Source organism: Agelaius tricolor, unplaced genomic scaffold, assembly GCF_023055355.1.
Source record: "Agelaius tricolor isolate 1412-34295 unplaced genomic scaffold, bAgeTri1.0.p SCAF_43, whole genome shotgun sequence".
NCBI classification, from domain to species: domain Eukaryota; kingdom Metazoa; phylum Chordata; class Aves; order Passeriformes; family Icteridae; genus Agelaius; species Agelaius tricolor.
In genome coordinates this window covers 2,903,818-2,931,425 of record NW_027269303.1, presented here as the reverse complement: position 1 = coordinate 2,931,425, position 27,608 = coordinate 2,903,818, and the positions used below count along the sequence as shown (strand labels likewise).

Genomic DNA, 27,608 nt, shown 5'->3' with positions numbered 1-27,608 from the left:
AGCGTGAGCCCAGTGGGGAGTGGGCACTGACGGGGACTGTGGGGCCTGAACCAAGGCCCAGCCCCACTGAGAGCGGCTGTGCCGGACACGCTGCAGCTCCAGGAGCAGCTGGAGCCCCAGGCAGCCAAGGGGAGCCACCATGGATGTTCCTTTCTTCCCCTCAGAAAAGACACTGGGAAGCTGGGGAAGTGTCAGTGAAAGGAGCAGGGATGGTGGGAGCTGTGGAACAGCACTGACACGAGAAACCCAATCTCTCCTGAGAAAGGAGGGCAGAAATCCCCAGTGTCCAGCATCCTGCCAGAGAAACCCATTCCCAGAATTACCAACATAAAGCCATCCTCCAATTCTCTGGATTGTGCTGCTCCCAACCCACTAACACCTTCCCCCCAGAGTGAAGCTCTGAAGTGGGATTGATGGAGGAAAGCTGAGCCCTGAGCCAGGCCAGGGTCAGTGCCAGGAGCATCCCCTGGCGCTGTTTGACAGCGGCTCTGCAGGAGCTGGGGATGCACACAGGGCAAACCTGAGCATCTCCCACCATCAGATACCTCAGAGCTCACACAGCAACACGGCCGTGGCTCTCCCAAACTGGATTTAGGAATGGCACACCTACTGCAGCCATTGGATCCAGATCAGCCCAGATCCCTTTGGGACTGTTATAAATGAGAAACTTGACTGGGCCAATATTCAAGCACAAACCGGTGCCAGCAGTGAGCGGGGCCCGTTGTTTCAGGACTGGTTCCTATGGGAAACATCCCGCTTCCCATGGCAGACATCCCGCTCCAGTCAGGCCAGCACCCCTGGGTTAGAATTTGAAGGGTCTCAGTCTCAGTCCTTGGGGAGGGCTTCAAGCTCCATCCTTGACAGCACTTGTGAGGCATGTTATGAAAAGGAAGCTTGACTAGGCCAATATTCACGCAGCAATCAATTTATTATTTAATATGGTAAAGTATGAGCAATACAGCGCTGGGTACAGCGGGGGAAGTTTTCCCTCCAACTGCACCCCGATAATTGAGCGTTACAGGTATTTATAGGGGTACTCATCAGTTTTTTTCAACAGTTTCTATTTCCAATTTTTACTCATCAGCAATTTTTATTCCAAATGATTACATCACAATTCTATACACTATTGTGATTTTAATTTCTCAGGATGTATTTTCAAAGGAGTATCCCCAGATTGTGATGGTCCAGTTTCCAAAAGAAGAAAGACGAATCCCATCTGGTGGAGTCCAGCTCCCCAGATGTGTCCACCTTTTAATTGCAGAGACTCTAAATCTCATAACAGTGATGTCCAGCTTCCCTTTGGTCAAAACCATAAATCCTCGATGTGATGTTCATCTTCCTTTCACAAACTGTTTTTCTCTGCTTCAATAAGGCGTGAGATAAGCATGTTTCCTATATATATGATCCAAAGCTATAGTTTCAAGGATACAAGTAATATTCTAAATTTATACTTCAAAAGGTTATTATTGCAGAGCTCTTTTATGGATTAAATAGAAGCAAAAAGCAACATCTTTAACACCTTAATTCCAATGCTCCTAAATCAACCAGGGTTAATTGCAAACAAAAGATAGGTTCAAAGGCCTTTTTCCGTGCTTTATTTTCCTCAGTTATTATTAGAATTCGCAACTATCCCATTGTCGATGTCCACACATTTCTCATTCGCAAGTACACACTTCGCCTGTTTGTACCTGACACGAAACACAGCTTTGCATCTCACAGGCAGATGAGGGATCTTTGGACCGTCTCTTACAGACTGACATCCCAAAGCATAAAACTAATCATGGATTTCCCCTTAAAAATAAAATTTACTGAATTAATAACATTAAAATTACTCTTCTTATTTGTAAAAGTTATATTTGTATTACCAAATTTGAATGTTTATATTAAAAATTCAGCCTTTTTAGCAAGCAAAAAATTTATTGGTCATTGGTTCTAAGGAACACAATTCCTTTCATTAATTCATTGACCAGTGTGGCTATTGATTTCTCCTTCTTTATGCTAATTAGTCCCATTTTAAATCTTTTTGTCATCTTTTTTATCATTTTCACAGACAGGATAAAAGGGGCCACTTTGGGGTCCAGGGAGAACTTTCTGGGGCACATTTGGGGCAGTTCTGGGTCTGGGGAGGGAATTCAGAGAGAACTTGGGGGTCTGGAGGACACTTGGGGGAGCCGGGTGGGCACTTGGAGGGGCACTCAGGGATTCCGAGGGACAGTTCAGGGTCCGGGGCAGCACTTGGGGGTCCAGGGGGGCCCTTGGAAGTCAGGGAGGGGAATGTGGGGCACTTCGGGGTCCAGGTGGGCCCTTGGGGGCTCTGATTGGGCGCTCTGGGGCGCGGGGGGTGATGGGAGTTGTAGGCGCGGGTCTAATACAGTTAAACGGGGCCGGGGAGCATCACGGGAGTTCAAAGGGCAGCTGCAATGGCTCTCGGTGGAAGCGCGGGGCATGACGGGAGATAAAGTCCCGGCTGGAAAAGCTCTGGACGTGCGCCGCGGAGCATGATGGGAGCCGTAGTCCCGGAAGTGGTTCGAACACTTTGTTTAGGGGTCTGGGAAGGCACTTGGGGGACACTTTTGCGTCCGAGCCGCGACTTGAGATCCTCGTGGTAACGTAAACGGTTCAGGAGAACTTGCGGGGATCTCAGGGAGCTCTACCCAGGCTCTTTAGGGCAGGAGTTTTCGGCGCTGGACTGTGTTATGAGGGGCTCTGGGGCCGCGGAGGATGAGAGGAGATGAATTCCCAGAAGTGGCTGTACCGGGCATCTGTGGAGTTGGGAGCACTGGGGGGTCCGGGGACGCTTCTGGGGGGTGCCGAATGGGCGCTGAAGGGGGACTGAGGGATCCTGGAGGGTCTGAGGGACACTTAAGGGATAGAGGGGTTGCTGATCCCGGGGGTTATGTGGAGCGCGGGGCATGACGGGCGTTGTAGTGCCGGCTCCAATGGGGCTCAATAGGCCCGCGGGGCATGACGGGAGTTGTAATCAAAGGAAAATATGTTGCCCACCCTAGGCACCGCCCCCGAGTCCCCGATCCCGGCGCTGATTGGCTGCGGCTGGTGATGGGCGGAAGCCTCGGCAAATGGGATGCGGTGGAGGCGGGAACAGCCCATTCACCTCTCCAGTCCCTCCCAGTACAGCCCAGTTCATCCTCAGTACAGACCTTCTGATCCCAAGTAGAACCCAGTACAATCCCAGTGCCCCTCCAATCCCTCCCAGGACAGCCAAGTCCCTCCCAAGACACCTGAGTTTATTCCCAGTCCCTTCCAGTTCCACCCAGTGTCATCCACAGGATGCCCCAGTGTCTCCCAGTCTGCTCCGCAATGGCCCCAGTGTCCCCAGTTTGTCCCAGTATCTCCCAGTATCACTCCCAGTATGTCCTGGTATGTCCCAGTCTGTCTCAGTGCACCCCCACAGTCCATCCCAGTCTACACAGATTACCCTTCAGCATTCCTCATGTTCCCAGGTTGTCCCAGTCCTCCCCAGGGTCACTCCCAGTATGTCCCAGTGTCTCCCACAGCGTTCCCAGTGTTCCCAGTATCTCCCAGTCCTCCCCAGTGTTTCCAAGGACAGTTTCATTTCTCACGGTGCCCGTGGCAGCCAAACCCAGCAGTGGGGTCAGTGCAGTGCCCATGGCCACAGCCCCTTGCAGTGGCCCAGTGCAGCTTGGGCTGATGATCCACCCTCACAGCTGGCCCAGGGCAGCTCTGCAGTGGCTTTGGTGGCACCTGGGGCTGGCACACACCTGAGCAGTGTGTCTGTTTGCAGTGGGGAAACTCAGGAGTTTGAGATTGCTGCAAAAAGCACAAAAAGGGAAAACCCCTCTTAGGCTGGGTGCAGCCAGCTCTCCAAGCACAGCAGCTCCCAGGGCAGTGAGGACAGACAGGATGGGGCTGGGCAATGTGGAGCAAGGTTGTCCACGCTGGGTCAGAGCTCCAGGCACAGCTTCTGTGAGCAGGCCAGAGCTGCTGAGGAGAGACCCTGGGTCAATATCAATCACAGAATGCTGCAATCACCTCTGCTCTAAAGAGAAATTAAATAAAAGACACCCTTTAAAATAGGAATGTGTATTTCTTACAAGTTCTTTGAAATCTATCTCTATAACTGGACTAGGAAAACTTTAATGACCCTCTCAGGGCTTTGGTGTTGTTTACATCAGACTCAGTCCTTGAGAGTGTCTTGAAAAAACTTGTCAAAAACTCCAAGTCACCTTCAAACTCCAAATTTTCTTAAAGTTTTAATGGGTCCCACTGAGGGACACAACTGGGAAAATGTCCCCAAGTTCCACTCTGAGCAGAACACGGGAGGCAGTGATGACCAGTGGGGACAAGCAAGGCAAAGGTGTCTCTGATAGTGGAGCCCTGGAAAATGTTAAAAATAGTCTTTGAAAATATTGGGCTTTGTGTTTTCTCAGATCACTGCACCTGCGTAGGCAGTATGATAAAAGATGTAATTGTTAGATGTGGTGATTGTTTAGTAATTAAATATAATTATTATATAACCATAAGAAGAATCGTGAGAAACTATGTTGGAAATTTAAAGGGGGCTACGTTTAGCTGAAATCTGCGTATACAAAAGAACAATATAAGTTTAATAATTAACATGAAAGTTATGTAATGATAGAGTATAAAACATGTTCACCTTGAATGTATGGTCGGAATCAGATTTGGGTGGAAACTACCCCGATTCCCAGAGCTCTTGAATAAAAAGCACCGCATATAATCGCTGATGTGATTATGTGTTTTTGAATGCTAACATCTCTGGTGCTGAGCAAACCTGGATGTGTTTCAGGAATGCAAAGGGCCAAGGCCTGAGCCCCAGCCCTTGGCCAGGCAGATCCTGTCCCTCCCTCCTTGCTCAGGGCTCTTCCCAGGATGGGCACTGGCATGTGGGGATGTGCAATGCCAAGGGCAGGAGCATGGGGCGGCCCCTGCCAGGCTGCTGAGCAGGGACAAGGAGGCAATGAGGCCCCAGGCCTGCAAGGGTCACTTGTCCCCTCGTGGCCTCAGGCCCAGGCCCAGCAGCCATGGCCAAAGTGCTGCCCAAGTTGGCTCTGTCAGGGCTGTCTTGCAGCTGCTGCCCATCCCTGTGCCCTGTGCAGCCCAGGCTGTCCTACGGTGTCCCTGCCCTGCGCCTCTGTCCCTGCAGGCTGTCGGCCCTGAGCACTGAGGGAGGGACAGGATCTGCCTGGCCAGGGGCTGGGGCTCAGGCCTTGGCCCTTTGCATTCCTGAAACACATCCAGGTTTGCTCAGCACCAGAGACACCTTTGCCTTGCTTGTCCCCAGCTGCCATCACTGCCTCCCGTGTTCTGCTCAGAGTGGAACCTGGGGACACTTTCCCAGTCGTGTCCCTCAGTGGGACCCATTAAAACTTCAAGAAAATTTGGAGTCTAAATTTAAGTTCTTGAGAAGTTTTTTCAAGACACTCTCAGTCTGAGTCTGTAAACAACACCAAAGCCCTGAGAGGGTCATTAAAGTTTTCCTAGTCCAGTTATGGAAAAAGATTTCAAAGAACTTGTAAGAAATACACATTCCTATTTTAAAGGGTGTCTTTTATTTAATTTCTCTTTAGAGCAGAGGTGATTGCAGCATTCTGTGATTGATATTGACCCAGGGTCTCTCCTCAGCAGCTCTGGCCTGCTCACAGAAGCTGTGCCTGGAGCTCTGACCCAGCGTGGACAACCTTGCTCCACATTGCCCAGCCCCATCCTGTCTGTCCTCACTACCCTGGGAGCTGCTGTGCTTGGAGAGCTGGCTGCACCCAGCCTAAGAGGGGTTTTCCCTTTTTGTGCTTTTTGCAGCAATCTCAAACTCCTGAGTTTCCCCACTGCAAACAGACACATGCTCAGGTGTGTGCCAGCCCCAGGTGCCACCAAAGCCACTGCAGAGCTGCCCTGAGCCAGCTGTGAGGGTGGATCATCAGCCCAAGCTGCACTGGGCCACTGCAAGGGGCTGTGGCCATGGGCACTGCACTGACCCCACTGCTGGGTTTGGCTGCCACGGGCACCGTGAGAAATGAAACTGTCCTTGGAAACACTGGGGAGGACTGGGACATACTGGGGAACACCGGGAAGGCTGTGGGAGACACTGGGACATACTGGGAGTGACACTGGGGGGACACTGGGACATACTGGGGAACACTGGGAACGCTGTGGGACACACTGGGACATACTGGGAGTGACACTGGGGAGGACTTGGACATACTGGGGACACTGGGAACATTGGGGGAAGACTGGGAGACACTGGGGCATCCTGTGGATGACACTGAGTGGGAACTGGAAGGGACTGGGAATGTACACTCAGGTGTATTGGGAGGGACTTGGCTGTACTGAAGGGACTGGGGAGGAACTGGGGTTTTACTGGGCTGTCCTGGGAGGGATTGGAGGGGCACTGGGGTTGTACTGAGGTAGTACTGGGGATGAACTGAGCTGTACTTGGGATGAACTGCGCTGTACTGGGACTGGAGAGGTTGAATGGGCTGCTCCCGCTTACACCGCATCCCATTTGCCGAGGCTTCGGCCCATCAGCACCCACAGCCAATCAGCGCCCGGAAAGGGGCCTCGAAGGCAGTCCTCGGCTGGGCGCCATCTTTTCTTTTTGCCTACACTCCCGTCATGCCCCGCGGGCCGATTGAGGCCCATTGGAGCCGGGACTACAACGCCCGTCATGCCCCGCGCTCCACATAACCCCCGGGATCCGCAACCTCTCTCTGTCCCTTAAGTGTCCCTCAGACCCTCCAGGATCCCTCAGTGCCCACTCAGCACCCACTGGGGACCCCCCAGAAGCGTCCCCGGACCCCCCAGAGCTCCCAACCCCACAGATGCCCGGTACAGCCACTTCTGGGAATTCATCTCCTCTCATCCTCCGCGGCCCCAGAGCCCCTCAGAACAGTCCCGCGCCGAAAGCTCCTGCTGTACCCCGCACCCTAAAGAGCCCGGTTAGAGCTCCCCGAGATCCCCGCAAGTTCTCCCGAACCGTTTACGTTACCACGAGGATCTCAAGTCGCGGCTCGGACGCAAAAGTGTCCCCCAAGTGCCTTCCCAGACCCCTAAACAAAGTGTTCGAACCACTTCCGGGACTACGGCTCCCATCATGCTCCGCGGCGCACGTCCAGAGCTTTTCCAGCCGGGACTTTATCTCCCGTCATGCCCCGCGCTTCCACCGAGAGCCATTGCAGCTGCCCTTTGAACTCCCGTGATGCTCCCCGGCCCCGTTTAACTGTATTAGACCCGCGCCTACAACTCCCATCACCCCCCGCGCCCCAGAGCGCCCAATCAGAGCCCCCAAGGGCCCACCTGGACCCCGAAGTGCCCCACATTCCCCTCCCTGACTTCCAAGGGCCCCCCTGGACCCCCAAGTGCTGCCCCGGACCCTGAACTGTCCCTCGGAATCCCTGAGTGCCCCTCCAAGTGCCCACCCGGCTCCCCCAAGTGTCCTCCAGACCCTCAAGTTTTCTCTGAATTCCCTCCCCAGACCCAGAACTGCCCCAAATGTGCCCCAGAAAGTTCTCCCTGGACCCCAAAGTGGCCCCTTTTATCCTGTCTGTGAAAATGATAAAAAAGATGACAAAAAGATTTAAAATGGGACTAATTAGCATAAAGAAGGAGAAATCAATAGCCACACTGGTCAATGAATTAATGAAAGGAATTGTGTTCCTTAGAACCAATGACCAATAAATTTTTTGCTTGCTAAAAAGGTATGGATTTTTTATATAAATATTCAAATTTGGTAATACAAATATAGAATAATTCTTTTATAAATAAGAAAAATAATTATAATTTTATTAATTCAGTAAATTTTATTTTTAAGGGGAAATCCATGATTAGTTTTATGCTTTGGGATGTCAGTCTGTAAGAGACGGTCCAAAGATCCCTCATCTGCCTGTGAGATGCAAAGCTGTGTTTCGTGTCAGGTACAAACAGGCGAAGTGTGTACTTGCGAATGAGAAATGTGTGGACATCGACAATGGGATAGTTGCGAATTCTAATAATAACTGAGGAAAATAAAGCACGGAAAAAGGCCTTTGAACCTATCTTTTGTTTGCAATTAACCCTGGTTGATTTAGGAGCATTGGAATTAAGGTGTTAAAGATGTTGCTTTTTGCTTCTATTTAATCCATAAAAGAGCTCTGCAATAATAACCTTTTGAAGTATAAATTTAGAATATTACTTGTATCCTTGAAACTATAGCTTTGGATCATATATATAGGAAATATACTTATCTCACGCCTTATTGAAGCAGAGAAAAACAGTTTGAGAAAGGAAGATGAACATCACATCGAGGATTTATGGTTTTGACCAAAGGGAAGCTGGACATCACTGTTATGAGATTTAGAGTCTCTGCAATTAAAAGGTGGACCCACATCTGGGGAGCTGGACTCCACCAGATGGGATTCGTCTTTCTTCTTTCGGAAACCGGACCATCACCATCTGGGGATACTCCTTTGAAAATACATCCTGAGAAATTAAAATCACAATAGTGTATAGAATTGTGATGTAATCATTTGGAATAAAAATTGCTGATGAGTAAAAATTGGAAATAGAAACTGTTGAAAAAAACTGATGAGTACCCCTATAAATACCTGTAACCCTCAATTATCGGGGTGCAGTTGGAGGGAAAACTTCCCTGACTGTACCCAGCACTGTATTGCTCATACTTTACCATATTAATTAATAAATTGATTGCTGCTTGAATACTGGCCTAGTCAAGCTTCTTATTCATAACATGCCTCACAGCCGCTGACAAGGATGGAGCTTGAAGCCCTCCCCAAGGACTGAGACTGAGACCCTTCAAATTCTAACCCAGGGGTGCTGGCCTGACTGGAGCGGGATGTCTGCCATGGGAAGCGGGATGTTTCCCATAGGAACCAGTCCTGAAACAACGGGCCCCGCTCACTGCTGGCACCGGTTTGTGCTTGAATATTGGCCCAGTCAAGTTTCTCATTTATAACAGTCCCAAAGGGATCTGGGCTGATCTGGATCCAATGGCTGCAGTAGGTGTGCCATTCCTAAATCCAGTTTGGGAGAGCCACGGCCGTGTTGCTGTGTGAGCTCTGAGGTATCTGATGGTGGAAGATGCTCAGGTTTGCCCTGTGTGCATCCCCAGCTCCTGCAGAGCCGCTGTCAAACAGCGCCAGGGGATGCTCCTGGCACTGACCCTGGCCTGGCTCAGGGCTCAGCTTTCCTCCATCAATCCCACTTCAGAGCTTCACTCTGGGGGGAAGGTGTTAGTGGGTTGGGAGCAGCACAATCCAGAGAATTGGAGGATGGCTTTATGTTGGTAATTCTGGGAATGGGTTTCTCTGGCAGGATGCTGGACACTGGGGATTTCTGCCCTCCTTTCTCAGGAGAGATTGGGTTTCTCGTGTCAGTGCTGTTCCACAGCTCCCACCATCCCTGCTCCTTTCACTGACACTTCTCCAGCTTCCCAGTGTCTTTTCTGAGGGGAAGAAAGGAACATCCATGGTGGCACCCCTTGGCTGCCTGGGGCTCCAGCTGCTCCTGGAGCTGCAGCGTGTCCGGCACAGCCGCTCTCAGTGGGGCTGGGCCTTGGTTCAGGCCCCACAGTCCCCGTCAGTGCCCACTCCCCACTGGGCTCACGCTCTTGCCGTGTGGGGCTGCTGAAGGCTCAGCGGCTCTGGCTGAGCACTCCCAGCTCTGCAGCTCCTGACTCATCCCAGGGATGGGGTCCCGCAGCCCCGGTCGGGGCTGTGTTGCCAACGGGGCCCTGCTTTGGGGTGGCCATGGGTACCTGCTGCTCCTCCACTCTCAGCAGCCCCACAGCAGAAGGGTCCTCTGGGAGCCCAGGCAAGGGATCCAGCTGTGCCATTCCCTCTGTGTCCACAGCAGCTCTCCCAAAAGTCCTTTGGGCTCCCTGAAATCCTGTCTCCTGAGGTGATCCATGCCAGGGAGTCCCAGGGCCTCTGGGCCAGTCCCAGGGGGTGTTTTTGCCATTCCCAGTCATGGTCACTTCAGCTGCTGATGTGCTCAGGCCTGAGGGGCAGCCCTCAGCCAGAGCTGGCTTACAGGACAAACCCTGGGCATTATGTGACTAACACCATCAGTTTTAGTTAGCTAAAAATAGATGACCAAGGTGATTCTGCAGCTGTTTAACACCAAAGCCAGCTGCTTTGGAGACTTTCACATAATCTTGTGTAGTTACCTGCAAGAAATGTAACACTCCAAGAAATTTTCCCAACTGACATGAATAGAGGCTTGTAGGATATTTTAGGGGAAACCCTCCAAGCCAAGGGACTGGGCTCTGGCCAAGCCCTGGGCCCTCCTGGTCAGCAAAAGTGCCAGGAGACCCAGGAGTTCATGGGCTAAAAATACAATCCAGTTCCTTTGACTTGCTCATTTGGGCCTATGAAAGCTGAACCCACTTTTGGAGCAAATTGGGAGACCTCACCTACGGGTGGATGCACCACGTGGGATTTTCCCAAGTGCTTGCAAGAGTTCTCCAGGTCCTCGCTGTGAAATGGGGCTCCCCAGTGCCTGCAGACTCTGGATGATGGTAAAGTGTTTAGGCAATTGGGGATGTGTCTTTCTCAGTCCCTATCCTTTCTCTCCTATAATAATGATTAGGTGCATTACCTTGCTTCTTTTTGCTTGTTGCTAAAGCCAAGCATGTAGTTGTATTGAATGTATAATTTTAATTTTGTGTTGCCTTAACACTCACAGTAAAATAAGACCATTCTTCCCATTGGTTTCTGTGTTCTTTAAATCAGCCCTGTCAGCTGGCAGAACAGGTATCAGAACCTGATGAAAGCCAGGCTCTGCTGTGATCTAGCTGGGCCCATGGAGTGCAGAGGGCCACTGTCAGTCCATGGAACCCATGGGAGCAAGGCTCAGATGGGAGAAAGGCATGCACCAAGGAACCCCAGAGACCCTGATGGAGTCAGGGCTGCAGGGTGTCACAGAGGGAGGGACCTCATGGCAGCAGGAGAGCACTGTGAGGCTGGGGAACAACGTGGCACCAAGGTTCCTCTGGGACTTGACAGAACCCCATGGACGTGGATGGCCCCAAACGGGGCCCAGAGACTCTTCCCAGACAAAGCCCAGGGAGGGGGATTTGCTTTATTCAGCGCCGGGTGTGCGGGGATATCTCCTCCTGACAGCACACAGCACACAGAGATTACAATGGATGGTTACACTCTATGCACATTCATGGTTTTCCTTAGAAAAGGTGTGGTTATGCAAACGATCTCTCAGCACTCATTACCATCATTAGCATGCGCCAGGCGCAGGCGCAGCGCGCACTGGTGCTGGCACTGAGGAAGGCTCCGCGTCTTCCTCGGGGGTCTCCTGATGAAGGCTGGACGTCTTCATCGCCGTGCCCTTTGCACCTTTCTCCTCCAGGCATGCACAGTCTCTTGTTGGCTGTTGCAGCAATTTCCTCACTGGTTTTAGCAGGCTCTGCCCTTCATTTATGCCAGTTTTGTTCCCTGTTTCTTGCCAACTTTCATCCTGTGTCCTGAGCTTGTGGCTAAATATTTGCAAGCTTCCATATTGGGTGCAGTGTCTCTTATTCTTGCCCAGGTATGCTTGGGCACAGTGCTTTTAACCCTTTCACAGCCAAGGACTGGAGAGCCACTCCTGGACACTGGGAATTCCTGCAGGTGCACCCACCTTTGCAGACAATGAGGCTCCAACCTCACTGTGAGAGGGCCCAGCTTTTACACTGTTAAACAAACAAGCTGACACCACTGCTAGTGTGGGAACATCTGGTTTCATTCTCCTGATTGGCTTCTCCCAAAGCCTGGCCAGGGCTCAAGGTGGAACCAAGGGAGGTGACTTTGATCCCACAGCCTCAAACAAAGCCAGATGGGATCTGGCCTGCTTTCTAAATACAGGAATGTAAATCCATATTTCACCAATGAACACATACAGAGATCATATTGCTAATAATGATTCATTGATGAGTGGATACAAATATAACCTTTGGTTGGAAGGTTCATCTGGAGCTCAGCTTTGCCTCAGGGCCTGTTGTTCAGGCCTCACTCAGGGCCTGGTGAGGCCTCAGTGCTTCACTCAGTGCTTTGACCTACAGATGAACTGCAACCTCCAGAACAATTGCAATAACAAAGTTTAAATTTAGGTATTAGGCACAAAGGCATCACCTCTTGTTCTTCAATTAAGTGCTGCTCAAGTTCATTACTCAGAGCTATAATTTTAATTCCTTTTAAAACATGCCTAATTAGTTGCTATTCTCTGTCCTTTATCAAATGCCCCTTTTTTCCTTGAGACTGTGTCTCTTTATGGACAAGTCCCAGTACTCCATTTCCAGCACAAGGTGTCACAACAACTCCAACATGGAATCATAACACACCAAGTGCTCACACTGCAATGATTGCAGTGACTGCCACGAATGCACTTCACAGCAGCCTCCAATTTGGGAGCCAATCCCACCATGAGGAATTTTCTTCTTTCTGCCTCTCTTCTCCTGATCTTTCTATTGAGGTGATTCCTGATTGTTGGACCTCAAACCCAGCACTGATAGACATTCCTGCAACATTCCTGTCCTGGAATAGCCCAGGAACCTCCCTGGCCAGCAAGCAGATAATCCAAGGCCCTGCAGTTCTGCAGAGCCCCATTGGTGTTTGTTGGAGCTCGCAGGATGTGCGGTTGGATATTTTAACAGCATCACTTCTTTCTTCTTCTAATAATTGATTTAGTTCATTAATGTAAATTTGGTGCAGCCATGCACAGCCAGGAGTTTCCATTTCCCCATGGGCCATTGTTAAGGGCATGGAGCACATCTGGGAGATGGGTTCTCCATGGGGACAGGTTCCCATCTCCTCATTTTTTCAGCTGCTCTTTTAACAACCCCTTCACCCTTTCAACCAATCCTGCAGCTTGTGGATTGTCTGGGATATGAAAAACCCTGCAGGCTCAATCACTGCATTTTTCACAGTAACAGACAAAGCATTCCACATCACAGTATCAGCAAATCCTGTAAAAACAGCCAATTTCCTCCCTTCCTCCCTTTATTCCTTGTATACAATTCACAAAGTTTACTACAGACATTTGGGTCTTGGCCAGTCCTTTTCTGTAGGGTATTTAGTGTCACAGTGAGCAGCCAAAGCTGACATATTAGTACTGTCAGCATTATTTCACATTATCAATTTTTAATTACATAGATAAAAATATAAATTATTGTGTTATATTACATTAAAGTATTACATATTATAATTATAATTATTATTATTATTATTATTTCTTCACTTGTATAGATGAACCTGAGCTCAAGATTAAAACCTTCTTCTGTCACCCCATGTGGGAGTGTTCCCACAACAGCTTTTCCTTATGTTGGTGCTGTTTCCAAAGTGTCATTTACAAAATTCACCCTCGTCTTCCCAAACCCACAAGTTCTTTTCCTTTTCCATGTGCAATTTTTGGATGCATTTGAAGCCATCCAGGGGTGCAGCCTCTTTTACCCAACTGCCCCACTGCTCCCACGGGGCTCCGACCTCAGCCCACTCCAGAGCCAGGGAACTCCAGGGAAGGGCTTCCCATCTGGGAATTTCTGATGGCACTGATTCCTCACATTTACATTGAACAAGTGACATTTTGTTGGGATCTGGCCAGACTGTGCCAGTTTTGTTTTACCAGTGGGCAGGGTCAGCACCAAAGACACAGACTCCAACTGAAGGAATCAGTGTCATTTCCTGCAGCTCAAAGCAGCAAAGAATCACAACAGGAGCAGCTCAGCAATGCACCCAACCATCCCCACCAAAGAATGCCTGCAGTGATTGAGAAAGATCCAGCCCCAGTTACCCTCAGCCTTTCCCATCCCCCAGACCCACACAGCAGCTGGGGAAGCTGTCACAGCCAAGGGCTGCAGAGCCACTCCTGGGCACTGGCAATTCCTGCAGGTGCCTCCAGCCACAGCTGAGGCTCCAACCCCGCTGGGAGAGGGCCCAGCTCTGACAGTGCTGAATGGACAAACTGACAGCACTGCTAGTGTGGCAACATCTGGTTTCATCCTCCTCTTGGCTCCCTCCCAAAGCCTGGCCAGGGCCCCAGGAGGAACCAAGGGAGCTGACTTTGACCATTCAGCCCCAACAAGGCCAGATGTCAGATTTCATGGCCTGGTCTGGCTTCTAAATACACAAAGGTCAACACATGTTTCACTAATGAGTGGCTACATCTATCACAGTGCTAATGACCATGCATATTTCATCAGGGAGCAGATACAAAGATAACCTTTGCTTGGAAGGTTCATCCAGAGGCCACCTTTGGCTCAGGGCCTGCTGTTCAGGCCTCACTCAGGGCTGCTGTCCAGGCCTTGGCACTTCAGGGACGTGCTTTAGTGCTGGGCTTGGCACTGCTGGCTGAGCGGCTGCACTGGGTGAGCTCAGAGGGCTTTTCCAAGAGAAAGGATTCTGTGATTCCATTATTCCATCTGCTGCATTCAGCTGGGTCTATTTTAGCAGCATTCATTTGCTCAGAAAGTCTCCTCTTGCCCAGCTCCTGTGGCCTGAGGCTTCAGCTCCTTCAGCTCCTGGTGCTGAGCTGCTCATGCTGAACGAGACGACTCGGAGAGAAGAGCACAGTCCATGCAATTCCTTCTGGGACACAGAGAGGGGAGGCTGTGCAAACAGGAGCATTGTTTGCTGTGGCCTCCTCTCTGCCCTTCACGCCTTTCAGCGCTTGGAACCAGCCAAGAGCTTTCTCCAGGAGTGCAATGGAGCAGCTGTTCCTGCTCCTGCCTCTGGCTCTCTCCAGTCTCTGCCCTTGCCTGCTTCTGTCCCTCGTGCTGTGCCCTCTGTTCCCCCAGGGCTGGCTGGCTGCTGCCCAGGACTGTGGCACTGGCACAGATCCAGTGCTCCAGAGCCTCCTTTCTGTGCCCTTGGAGCTGCCTGGGCACAGCAGCCTTTTCCATCTGCAAGCTGCCCATGGACAGGGAGTGCCCAGCTCCGTTCCTTGCACAGCCTCCAGGAGCCCAGGGCTGCCATCTCAAGTCCCTGCTGGCACTGGGGGCTCCCAGGTGCCTCAGGCTGCTGTGACACCGCTGCACACGGGAGGGAACAGGGGCAGGGGCTGTGCTGAAAGTCAGCTCCATCTGCTGCTGCTGCTGCTGCTGCTGCTGCTGCTGCTGTGGGGTCATTTGTGCAGCCCTGGCCCAGAGTCAGGGATCAGATCCTGCCAGTCTCTTCCAGCCCTGGCTGCTCAGAGTTTGGGCCCTGGAGCCTCAGGTGGGCAAAGGCAGCTGCTCCTGGTCCCTCTGTGTGCCCGTGTTCAGCAGTGCTGCTCCATCAGTCTGTGCCCAGCAACGGGGAAAAGCCTCAGCCGTGCAGGGCCAGGAGCTGCCGGGCTCTGCCTGAGCAGCTCAGCCAGCAGGAAGGGAGCTGCTCCACACAGGAACCAGGAGCAAAGGACATTCCTTCGATAGGACATGTTTTCTATTTAAAAGAAAAAAAAAGAAAAAGGGAAAAAAATAGGTAAATTGTAAAAGATAAGAATAAAATCCAAGTGTTAGTGAAAAAACATAACATAATGTTAGTGAAAAAAACAAAACATAAATGCAAAGTTACATTCTTTGCATTAAGAGGTAAATGATCTTTTGAAAAAGAGAACTGAGTTATTTACATTGTAAATGTGCTGATGGCATGGATCCATCTTACTGACCTCAGCAGCCTTTTAAAAGATTTTGGGCTTTGTTTCCAACATTGGTATTTGAAATAGTGGTTGAAGCAAGAGGAAATTGCTTTGTGCCCTTCCAGCTCTAAGCAGGACTGGGAATGGAAACTCTGTCAAAGCCCAAATCCTTTAGAAGATGCCCTTCCTTCTCAGCATGGAAATGAGCTGCACATTCCCTTTGAAACTGTCAGGGATTTCTTAGAGACACAAAGTCCCACTTAGGGCTTTTTGCTCTGGTTTGGCAGTGCAGAAGGGAAATTCTCCATCCACCAGCTCCAGACTGCACTGCCTCAGGAGCACGGCCCACTCGCCAGCTTTGGCCCACTCGTGGCACTGCTAGAGGAGGAAGAAAGTGCAACTGCACAATTCCAACCAATCAAGAAGGAAGAATGGGACAGACAGAACATCCTGGGGAGATCCAGGCGTTCAGCTGGGACTGTGGAGAGTTTGGGTCCTTGCCAATTGGATGTGTGTCCCCAGCTGCAATCTCTGGGCCTGCAGCAGAGTCTCACTCACCTGCCAAAGCAGAAAGCTCAGGCGCTGTGCTCGCAACGGGCTCGTCTGATGCAGAGCTGTCAGAGCAATGTGAGGGCAGAGCCAGCCCAGCTGGGCCCAGGGCTGAGCCCAGCAGAGCCCTGGAAGAGCCCAGAGCAGCCTCAGCAGCTGCAGAGCCCGGCTGCAAGGAGAGAAAGCAGAAACCGCCCGTCAGCTGAGGGCTCCTGTGCCCTTGTGCCAAGGCCTGCGGTGCCCAGGCCATGCTGGCTGTGCCCAGAGCTGTGCCCAGAGCTGCCCATCCCTGCTGCCTTTGGCAGCAGAGCAGGAGGGCAGGACATGTGCCCAGCCTGCAGCCAGCCACGGCACATCCAGCCCTCAGCAGCTGCCCAGAGCCAAAAAGCAGCTGGGCAGCGACTGAAGAATTCATTGCATCTGCCCCAGCAAAGGGGGAACCTTTGGTGCCCGGCCAGGCCATGCCAGGCCCAGATCTGGGAGCATCCCCCTGCCTGTGGACTCACCTGCAAATTGGGCCTGGAGCCTGGCTTTGAAGAAGGTGCCAGAATCCAAGTCCATCATCTTCAGCTGGCCAGGCCAAGGAAGAGATTGTCACCCTTGAGGTTTTCCTTGGTGTCTCCAGCAGCAGCCCCACCTGGTACAGCTTCTCCAGGGGCTCCTTCTCCTTCCCTGGGGCCAGACCAGGCTGTCAGGGCTCTGCCCAGGGCCCCAGCCATCCATGAACCAGACAAACCAAACCAGGGGGGATGGTGGCCACCAGTGCTTGCCACACCAGGTCTCCAGCTCAGCTCCAGCCCAAGAGCTGCATGTTCCCTTCTGCTGACCCCTGCTCAGAGCTACAGGCAGCACAAAACCAGCCTGGTTTGCTTTGCCACTGAGTGCCAAGAGATGTGTGGAGCTGGTACCTGCCAGGCCCCTGGATCCAACTGTGCACGTGGATCTCTCCCATCTTCTAGGGCAGAGGAACACCCTGCACCCAAGGATGACAGAAAAGCTCTTCTAAGGATGGCCTGTCCAAGGGTTGCATGGACAAACACCTCTTAATGATATCCTGGCACTCTGGGGAGAGAAACCAGAAATCACCAGTCAGCTGGAGAAGTTGCCCCCCTGTTCCCGTGCCCAGGCCATGCTGGGTGTGCCCAGAGCTGGGCCTAAACTTCCCCATGGATGCTCTGTTTGGAGGAGAGCAGGAGAGCAGGACCTGTGCCACCTCCTCAGCAGCTGCCAGAGCGGGATGCCCACGAGCCCGCTGCTGTCTCCCAGCACTGGGATTCCCCCCGTGCCCAGAGATGAGGATCCACCTTGAGAGAGCCATCGTGGGAACAAGATCTGCCCCCGGATGATCTCCTGGCCCCTCCTGAACGGGTGCTTGCCCATGACCAGGTGGCACAGCAGGAGGCCCAGGGACCAGATCGTCGCTGCCTCGCCGTGGTAGCGTTGGTGCTGGATCCACTCTGGTGGGCTGTAGGACAGGGTTCCTGTGGAACACAGACACAGCTCAGCAGGGGGATGCTGCTGCTCCCAGAGCCCGGCCCCAGCATCCCTGGCCATGTGGGGGCTGCCCCACAGCACACGGGGTGAGCGCTGCCCTCTCACCAGCACCTGGGACTTGTGTACAAACTCGGGGCTGGAAAAGAAGCCACTGGTGCTGGAAGAGGGCAGCAGAAACCCTGGGAAGGCCCAACCATGACACACAAAGGAGAAACCCACCCAGTGGTGGAGAAAACCCACTCTCCTCCCCACCTGCATGGCCCCCAAAAATGTTAATAAGCCAAGGCAAACAAGGGGAGCAGAGCAGTCCAAGCCCTTCCTCACCTGCACACCAAACCATCTGGGGCACGGGGTCAGACCCCCCTCTCTGCTACCCCGATGGGGGTTTGTGTCGGGCTGGCTGCCCCAGCTCCAGCCCCAGCCCAGGCCACAGTGGGTGCTGAAGGCTGTCGGCAGGGCTGGCAGCTGGCCCCCCTCACACCCCACCCAAATCAACTCGGCTCCAGCATCAATCCCATCCCGGCTGCAATAGGGGGAAGCCCCAGTGCTGCACCCAGGCTGAGCCATGAGATGCCCAGGAGCATCCCCTGGAGGGCTCACCTGCAAACTGGGTGTAGGCTGTGTCTTGGAGGAAGGCGCCACAGCCAAAGTCGATGAGTTTCAGCTGCCCGCTGGCCAGGTCGAGCAGGATGTTCTCGGGCTTGATGTCCCTGTGCAGGACCCCGCAGGCGGTGCAGTGCCGCACGGCCTCCAGCACCTGGCGGAACAGCGCCCGCGCCTCCTCCTCGGGCAGGAACCCCCGCTCCGCCAGGAAACCCGAGAGCTCCTGGCACCGCTCCGGACGCTCCAGCACCAGCACGAAGCTGTCGGGGAGCTCGAGCCACTCCAGGAGCTGAATGACAGCGGCACAGCCACGGGACACCTTGGCCAGCAGCACGATCTCCAGCGGCGCGCTGCTGCCTTCGGGCTGCGGGAGGAGCGTGGTGCCGTCAGTGGGGCTGAGGCCGTGCCGGGGCTCTGGGAGCCCTCAGCCAGCCCGGAATGCTCTGCACGCCCCGCTCGGCCCACGCCCGCTCTCCCCGCAGGGCTCCCGGCGGCTCCCACCCTGCCAGGCCCCGGCTCCTCGCCGCCCGGCCCGACCCGGCTGCTGCCGCTGGCCCCGCTCACTCACCAGCTCGCCCCAGTGCCAGATGCGATCCCGCGGCACGCGTTTGATGGCCACCTGCGAGCGAGGGAGAGCAGCGGGTGAGCTCGGCGCCCTGCCCGCCGCGCTCCGACCTTCTCCTCCTTGTCCACCGATTCTCCTCCTCCTCCTCCTCCTCCCCCTCCGCCCGCCGCCGGCCCCGCCGCTCACCGGGGCGCCGTCCGAGAGCCGCGTGGCCGCGAAGACGCTGCCGAAGCCGCCGCGCCCTAGCAGCGAACCCAGGCGGTACCGCTCCTGCAGGGCCTCCTGCGCCTTCCCTGCGGGCGAGACGCGGCTGTCAGCGCTCGGCCCGGGGCCAGCAACGGCCCCCGGGCGCCCCCCGAGCGGCCCGGGCCGGGCATCCCCACCCGCCCCGGGCCCCGGCGGCTCGGGGCCGGCGGCCGCGCTGCCGAGCGGCGGAGCTCGGGCCGGGGAAGCCCCAGCGGAGGCGGCGGGAGCGGCCGCGCCGCCTGTGTCCTCCGCGGGCCCCGGGAGGAGCCGGGGCCGGGGACGGGGACGGGGCCGAGGCCGGGATCGGGACGGGACTTCACGTCGGGTCCGGGGCCGGGCTCGGGCTAGGCGGAGCCGAAGGGCGGCGATGCCGCTCCCGCACCAGGAACTGATGCCCGCCCAGCAGCGCCACCGCCAGTACGGCCAGAGCCGGGCGGAGGCGAGAGCGCGGCGGGACGGCCGGGGCCGGGCACGGGGCAGCCCCGCCCGGGGCCGGGGGCGGGCCGGGGGCATGGCCCGGCCCGGCAGGGGAGAGGGAGGCGGGGAGAGGAGAGGGACGCCGGGCAAGGGACCCCGAGAGAAGGGTGCCCGACCGCGGGAAAGGGAGAGAAAGAGAAACAAAAACAGAAAGAAAAAGAGAAGGAATGTTGAAGCGTCTCTGCTTTTGCTGCCGCTGCTGCTGCCGCCGCTGCCGCCGCTGCAACTGAAGCACCGGGGCCGTTCGTCCCCGTGTCCGTTCCCCGCTCGCCCCACGAGCCCCACGTTCGAGCCCCGCGCGCCCCGGGCACAGCCCCTGAGTCTGTCCAAACACGGGAACTTTGCAGCGGTGAGCCCAGATGCAGAGCCCTGACTCCTGCACACCGGCACAGCAATCCCCTCGCTTGCTGCTCTGCATTGGCCTGGCTGAGGGTCAAACACTGTCGGGCCACCTTCCCTTGCTGTAGGATTCCTACCTGACCCAAGCACTGCACTTACATCTCCAGTGTTGCCTTCCAGTAAAACCAGGGGAAGGAAAATGTGTGTGGCTCATGGTATTTTCGAGTGTCTAAAAATCACTAAGTCACTGATCTTAGAGGTGCGGTGCATCTGGAATTCCTGGGATGGAGAAGTAGTGCAACATGGAAAAGGGGAGCATAGAAATAAATAGAGGAAAACATCTTGGATTGTTTCTTTCATTTTCATTTCCCTTCTGGAAAGCTGTTTCAGTTTTCCAGGAATCTTCTCCTGTCTGCTCTTCCCAAGAATGTCTCATGGAGAACAAGGTCAAGCTTCTGTCCCAAGATTTGCCAGCAGGAAATTATGCCACTGGTGAAATTTTCATGATGACTGTTTGTGCTGGCTTAGGGCAAATTTTGGGAGGAAACCTCCAAAAGGAGTCTGTTTTGCAGAGATAGCCAAAAACTCCACAACTTTGTGTAAGTTGTAAACCCGGCATATTTATTATTACAGCGCGGGATGCATGCAGAGATTACTCTCCTTAAAAGGCATGCGTACCTCTGGGAACTTCAGGTCCCTTTTTATCCTCCTCTCAAATACATATCCATACAATTTCACAATAGGTTCATACATATTCATTTTTACAAATTTTGCGTGACATTTGCCACTAGTTCTTCTTTATCAGAAAGAATTCTTAGGTCAGGTTGACCTGCTTTCACAGCAGTCTCTCTGTGTCTCTTTATCACCCTCTGTCCCGTCCCCCCCCTTATCTCTGTCCTTCACTGAATCAGTTTCCCTGAGCCTAGGCTTTGCAGTCAGGCTACATAGCTATGTTTTCTAACCACAGACTCAAAGATGTACATTTCACCTAAATCAAAATGGATTTCTACTCTGGAGAATTTCTACTCTGTCTCAGAAGCACTCCTCCCTCTGCCCCTCACACGCTGGCCCTGCCTGGCGTTCCTCATCCCTTTCCCCTTTGGCGTTTCTCCTGCCCTTCCCCTCTGCTAGAAGGCGGACAAAGCTGCCTTGGACAGCAAAGTCGATTGCAGCCAGTGTGAAGAGAACATGGAGGAGCTGGATGAGAGGATGCAGGAGTTGCAGAGCCAGATTTCAGGCCAGGAGCAGCACTGGAACAATACCCAGCAGCAGTTCAGCGATGCAATTGAAGACAAGGTGAGGGGTACCTCGTCCCCACCATGAGGAACTGGCACATTTGGGACTTGACAGCCTGAGGCAGCATCCCTCTGAGGATCCCCCTCCAGGCTTTTCCCTGGAGAGCTCCATGTCACATCCTGGAGCAGCTGGCTGAGGCTGTGCCCCTGTTCACAGCTGGATTGCCTGGAGCTGAAGACTTTCTGTAAACACCGGGAGGACTCCTGGAACAGGAACATGGAGGAACTTGAGGATAGGCTGTTGCGTGAAAACGCCGCTGGGATTAAGAAGTGAGTGCAATGGAGATTCTGATGGCTTTGGGGACAGCGATGGCAACTGCTCCTGCCAGGCAGGGCTGTCACACACCATGCCCTGAGCCGGGTCGTGCCCTGCCCTCCTGGCCGTGCACACGGGGGAGCTTTGGTGCCAGAGAGGGGCTGAAAGCGCTGCAGGGGCTGCTTGGGATGGTGGCATGGGTGCCTGTGCCCTTCACTTGGCATCAGCCAGCACCTTGGGGATGGGGAGAAAAGGCTCAAGAGCCCACAGTTCACCCTGCAATGGCCGTGCCCCTGTGCAGTGAGCTGCCCAGCAGCTGGCTGCTGCAGGGAGCTGCTGCCTGTGTGCTGCAGGGCTGTGGGCCCAGGAGCTCAGCCAGCCCTCTTCCCTCCCCCTCCTTAGGCAGCTGCCAGTCCCTTTCTCGTGCCTGTCCTGTGACCGCATGCTCAGCGTGCAGGTTCCTGGCCAGTGAGTAGCACCAGTGCCTCAGGGGCAGCGGGGCTGGCATGGGGGGAGATGGGTGCCAGCAGTGACCCGCTGTGCTGGCACAGGGGGACAGTGTCTGCTTGGGAGGGGCTGATGTGGGGAGCCCCCTCTGCAGCCCTGCCCATCAGCAGGGGCTGTGGGGGCTCATCCCAAGGGCTACAGGCAGCGGGATGCCATGGGCTACAATCCCATGGCTTTGGGGGTGCTGCCTCCAACAGGAACAGGTTCTTTGTCCCCTGTCACACACCTGTGACTCCTGCCCTCCCCAGGTACCCCGAGACACTCCCATATTAGCAGCCCATGCCCCCCAGCAAGGAGCCACCACCCAGCCAAAGGTGAGGGCCCTGAGGACACATCCCCAGCGCCTGGGGTGCAGAGCAGCCCTGACACAGCAAGGAGGGCTCTGCACCTGGGCTGGGGCAGAGCAGCCAGGGGGGACGGGGCAGGGCAGGGGAGCAGAGGGCAGCTGTGGAGGGCCAGTGCTTGCCCCAGGGCTGGGGGCTTTTGCATTCCTTGCCTTGCACTGCACTGTCTGGCCCATCTCTCTGTTCCAAGGCTGCTGAAAGCACATCTGATGAGCTGCATCTGTTTGCAGTCTGAGCTCAGGCTTGAAGGGCTGTTGGGGAAGATGAAACAGGAAAGCCTTATAAATATGATTGCCTGGCAAAAGATTTTGAGAATATGGAAACTATAAGCGAGATTGAAATGAAAGCAAGCTTCGAGATCCCTTAGTTACTGAACAACGGGAAAACAACGGTGTGGCTGGCTGAAGGTAATCCCCTTTTGATGAAACAAGACCCTCTGCTTGCAGGCAAGTCCAAGGGTCCGAGCAGACCCTGCCAGCTTGGCAGAAGGGGTCCAAAGAGGAGTTTTTAGGGTTTAAAATGTAGCACAGTATGGTAATGTAGTGATTCTTATAGGCTGTATGGAAATGCTATAGGATTTGTATGTTGTACTAGATTGGTTAAGTGAGAATCAGAATATTCAACACAGAAGATGATTTATTGTATTGTAACGGGAACTTAGCTCTTACTTTTCTATGCTCTTAGCTCTTAGTTCTTAGTCTTACTTCTTGTCTTTTAGCTCTTGCCTTTTATCCTCATACCCCTTTTACTCTCTTATGCTTTTACTCTCTTACGCTCTCATCCTCTCTACCCCTCTCTTCTCTCAGGCCTGTTCTGAGCTGCAGCTGGCAGTTCCAAGCAGGGCCCTGCACCCACGCCCTTTGCAATAAACCGTCCATGACCTGGCTTCAGAGATCTCTCCTCTCCATTCGTCCCGACCGTGCTACCCCCGTCAATCCTACAGACGGGGATTGGGTGCCTCCTGTGAAAGGAGTTCCCAAAACCAATCCCTGCAGCTGGGACAGCCCAGCTCCTGCCAGTTGGTATCCTGTGCACAGGGACCTGCCTGGTGCCATGGCCAGCACACGTGGCCATGGGGACAGAGCCAGCAGATGCAGCCTGGTGGGATGGGCTTGGGGCTCCTGCAGCAGGTGGACAGGAGCTGGCAGGGACATGCCCCTGCAGGCAGCACTGCCAGTGCCCTCCCTGGCACAGCAGGGTGATGCCCTGCATGCCACAGGCCTGGGCACTGAGTGTCCTCTGCCCCATCCCACAGGAGGCCGCTGGTCCGTGCCAGTGTCCCCGTGTGCCGCAGAGCTCTGGGGACCATCAGAGCAGCAGCTCCACCATGCAGAACATCAAGGCTTCCCCACATACAAGTGCACAGCTGCAGTGTCTCCTGGTACACAACAAGGTAGGTGTGATGAAGGTGGGGACACAGAATGGTGACTGAGGCTTGATGGCATTGCTGACTATCCAGGGGGAATCTGTGCCTTCAGTCTCCAGAGAGACCTGAGTTGGATTATTGCGGTGTGCTGGATTGGGCCCTGCATTGCAGCCAGCTGCCCTCTCCTCCTCAGCCCAGTGTGACCCTGCTGCACGGTGATGGACACATCTCGAGGGGCCGTAATGACCAGCATCATACGGCGATCAGGACACAGGATGCGTCAGGTATGGGCCTGTCAGGGCAAGGGGGTCAATGACGACAGGGGCTGATTATCTGCAGGGTGCCAGCTGGGGGATGAGTAGGGCTCTGTGTACAGAGCTGGGTAATGTGGCGTGGGTATTTTGCATCTGGGGTAAGAAGAAAGGGGCAGAATGGAGCAGGAGGACTGGCACATGGGGCAACTGAGCTTGGAGCTGGAGTAATGTGGGAGAATGGCCATGCCCAGCGTGGGACAAGAGCTTGAGTCCTGGTGCGCTGGGGCCAGCACCTGTGGCGGCTCACCCTTGCCCTTCACGCCCAGGCCCTGCCGCCTCAGGAGAGCACGGCCAGGCACAGCTCCTCGACAGGTCTCATGGGCCCCAGGGCTCGAGCAGCCTCTGCAGCCCCGCCAGACATCAACAGCCCCCGGCCAGCTGGAAAGGACTCAGCGCCCAATGCTCGACCTGGGACATATTGTCCAAAGCAAGAAACGCCTGTGACAATTGTCATAAAAAGCTTGACTTTTTACTTGTATATAGTTATTAAGTTAGTTGTAGATAGTTATTAGGTTAATAAAAACTGTTAAAATTATAGGCAGAGCCTTGTCTCCCAGCCTGTCTCTCCCCGGGCTCCCTGGTGCTCCTTCAGCTCCTTCCCCCCTGTTGTGGCTCTGCCCCCAGGCTGAGCAGATGGAGCCCCGGGCCGGGCCGTGAGGCCGCTGCTGCTGCCGCGGCGCCTGCGGGGCAGCCCTGAGGCTCCGGGCCGGCCGTGGGAGCAGGAGCGGCGCTGCAGAGCCCGCGGCCCTCACGGGCTGCGAAGGCACGGGCAGATGGCCGTGGGGCCCGGCCGGCACTGCCGGCGCTGCTGCTCTGGGCTGCCGCCTGCAATCCTTACAGGCAGCCCTTAGGCCGGCTCAGGAGCCGCTCGGAGCCGTGCCCGAGGGCTGGCCCCGACCCCTGGCCCGCAAGGGCACTTGTCCCTTCATCTCTGCACTGCCACATTCCAAGCTCATTTGTCAGCTTCCTCCTGTCCTTCCTTCCTGCGGGGCAGCGTTAGGGGCTGGCCCAGCGGCTTTCCTCCCACACGGCTGCAGCCCCTTGCCCACAGCTCCCTGGCGGGAGCCAGAGCTGCTTTGCAGCCGGGCACCCCCGCCGTGTCCCGCAGCCCGGGCCGGCTCCTGCCCGCTGCCGGCGAGGCCCCGCGGCTGGGCCCGGCCATCCCGGGCCAGAGCAGCTCCCTGCCCGGGGGAACACAGGGGGACACGGGGGGATGTGAAATACAAAGCTGTGTGTCGTGTCAGGTACACACAGGCAAGGTGTGTATTTGTGATTGCGATATGTGTGGAGACCGACAATGGGACAGTTGTGAATTCTAGTAATAACTGAGGAAAGTAAAGCATGGAAGAAGTCCTTTGAACCCATCTTTTGTTTACAATTAACCTTGGTTGATTTAGGAGCATTGGCATTAAAGCATTAGGGATGTTGCTTTTTCCTTGTAGTTAATCCTTTAAGAGTTCTGCAATAATAACCTTTTGAAGTATAATTTTAGAACATTGCTTGTATCCTCGAAACTATAGCTTTGGAATATATATAAAGGAAACAAGCTTATCTCACGCCTTAATAAAGCAGAGAAAAACAGCTTGAGAAAGGAAGATGAACGAACACCACCTCAAGGATTTATAGTTTCAACCAAGGGAAGCTGGACATCACTGTTGTTAGATTTATAGTCTTTGCAATCAAAAGATGGACCCACATCTGGAGAGCTGGACCTCACCAGATGGGATTCATCTTTGTTCTTTTGGAAACCAGACCACCACCATCTGGGGATACTCCTTTTGGGATACATCCTGAGAAAAACTAAATCACAATAGTGTGTAGAATTGTGACATAAAAATTGGGAATAGAAACTGCTGATGAGTAAGAATTGGAATAGAAATTGCTGTGAAAGCTTATGAGTACCCCTATAAATACCTGTAAGCCTCAACTATCGGTGTGCAGTTGGAGGGAAAACTTCCCTGACTGTACCCAGCGCTGTATTGCTCATACTTTACCATATTAATTAATAAATTGATTGCTGCTTGAATATTGGCCTAGTCAAGCTTCTTATTTATACCATCCATAACTGTAAAAGCAAATCTTCCTGCTGAACTGAATAAGACTAGAGGGAAATCAAGGCAGAGCCATGGTTTGTCAGGACTTGCTTGATCCTGATGAGCCCTGTGGTGCATTTGGAGCTGAGCCCTTGAACCTCAGGGCCTGAGAGGAGATTGCACAAACCTTTCCAGGAGTCAAAGTCAGAAGAAAACCCCAAAGTGTCTCAAAGCATGAATGGGTCTCACTGAGGTCCGTTCCCAAAACAGGCTGCTCATGGACTCCTTGGAGGAGAGAACTGGAGGCCAGGATGGCACAAAAACCTCTCAGAGTCTCAGTGTGGAAAGGAGAATCCAAAACACCTTAAAAAACCTTGAGTGTCTCAAAGAATTAATGAGCCACACTGAGTGTCAGTGCAAAGCTCTCAAGGGACTCCTTAAAGCAGATAACTGGGGCCATGATTGCACAAACCTCTCAGAGACTCCAAGGCAAAAGCCAAAGACAAAGTCCTTTGAAAAAGCTGCAGTCCCTGCAGGGAGCATGAAGGAGCCCCCAGGGCCATTGCTGAGCAAGGCTCCCCAGGGACTCCTTGCAGCAGATCCTTGAGGCCACTGGGATGTGGGCTAGGGGGGGATGCTGAGGGCAGCACAAGGGGCTGACAGTGCCCAGCCTGGCTGGGGCTGTGCCAGGAGGCCCCAGGGCCTCAGGACAAGGTGTCTCCTCCCAGCCCTTGCTGGCACAGACCCTGCTGTGCCCCAGGGCACCAAGACTTGGCTTCTCTTTGTCCCCACCTGTCATCACTGCCTGCAGTTCTCTGCCCTGCCTGGGGCCTGGGGACACTTGCTCAGTCGTGTCCCTCAGTGGGACCCATTAAAAGTCCAAGAAACTTTGGAGTTGGATTCTGCCTTGGAGTTCTGGAGAGGTTTCTTCAGCTGCCTCTTAGGGACTGATGTTCAGGACCTGAGCACAAAGCCCCAGAGGCTGATTAAAGTCCTTGTGCTGTGTCTGTGCTGCTGAGCTGGGCTGGGCTCCTGGCACAGAGGCAGCTCCTGCTCACCAAGAAGAGCTTCAAAAGCACATTTCTCTGGATGAGCAGCTCTTGTGCCAGCCCAGCAGGGCTGGGGCACTGCCTGCAGCCAGCCCGGGCACAGCCCAGAGGCACAGAGAGCTTCAATCAGTCAGGGCTGGGAAGGGGCTGAGAAGTGCCTGGGGCACAATCACTGCCAGCCCTTGGCACAGGAACCTCTGGCTGCAGGACAATGCAGCTGCAGCTCCTGGAGCCATCTCCTCAAGCTGGAACATCCCAATGCCTGCAGAGCCTGTGAGTACAACTCTGAGTATTTCTGGGGCAGGGGAGGTGAAAGGTTCATGAAGCTCTGACATGCTCAAGGGTTCTGGTCAGTCATAGAATATTTCCAAGTCTAGGATTTTGATAAAATATAAGAAATTTCTTAAGACTTTGTATTCAGTTTCCTACTATTGAAGAATGGTAGGGAGGTGGTGATAAATATTAAAGGATGATTATAAATTTTGACAGTTGCCTGTAATATCTGACCTGGTAAATTTTGCTTATGAATTATTATTTATGAAATTTTGAAAGTTCCCAAGACATCTGAACTGTTGCT

The 27,608-nt window shown here is 53.8% G+C and overlaps 2 protein-coding genes and 2 long non-coding RNA genes across 4 annotated transcripts in view; 1 reads left to right on the top strand and 3 right to left on the bottom strand.

The window, feature by feature from the left end:
• The window catches only part of LOC139604077 (zinc finger protein 420-like), a 249,072-nt gene that overhangs the window by 101,382 nt on the left and 120,082 nt on the right, over positions 1–27,608 (bottom strand). The gene's annotated exons all lie outside the window — the stretch shown is intronic.
• On the bottom strand, positions 1,898–3,145 carry LOC139604008 (uncharacterized). The gene is made up of 2 exons (XR_011683872.1): positions 3,004–3,145; positions 1,898–2,599 (listed from the first exon to the last, which is right to left on the bottom strand). It is a non-coding gene; the product is annotated as an uncharacterized lncRNA (long non-coding RNA).
• Positions 6,782–8,688, top strand: LOC139604009 (uncharacterized). The gene is made up of 2 exons (XR_011683873.1): positions 6,782–7,691; positions 8,185–8,688. It is a non-coding gene; the product is annotated as an uncharacterized lncRNA (long non-coding RNA).
• On the bottom strand, positions 16,900–20,539 carry LOC139604059 (serine/threonine-protein kinase pim-1-like). Its single transcript, XM_071455046.1, has 6 exons — positions 20,499–20,539; positions 18,992–19,748; positions 18,809–18,859; positions 18,238–18,604; positions 17,448–17,624; positions 16,900–17,205 (listed from the first exon to the last, which is right to left on the bottom strand). The coding sequence occupies exons 1-6, from the start codon at positions 20,537–20,539 to the stop codon at positions 17,099–17,101; spliced, it is 1,500 nt and encodes a 499-aa protein (XP_071311147.1). The 3' UTR covers positions 16,900–17,098.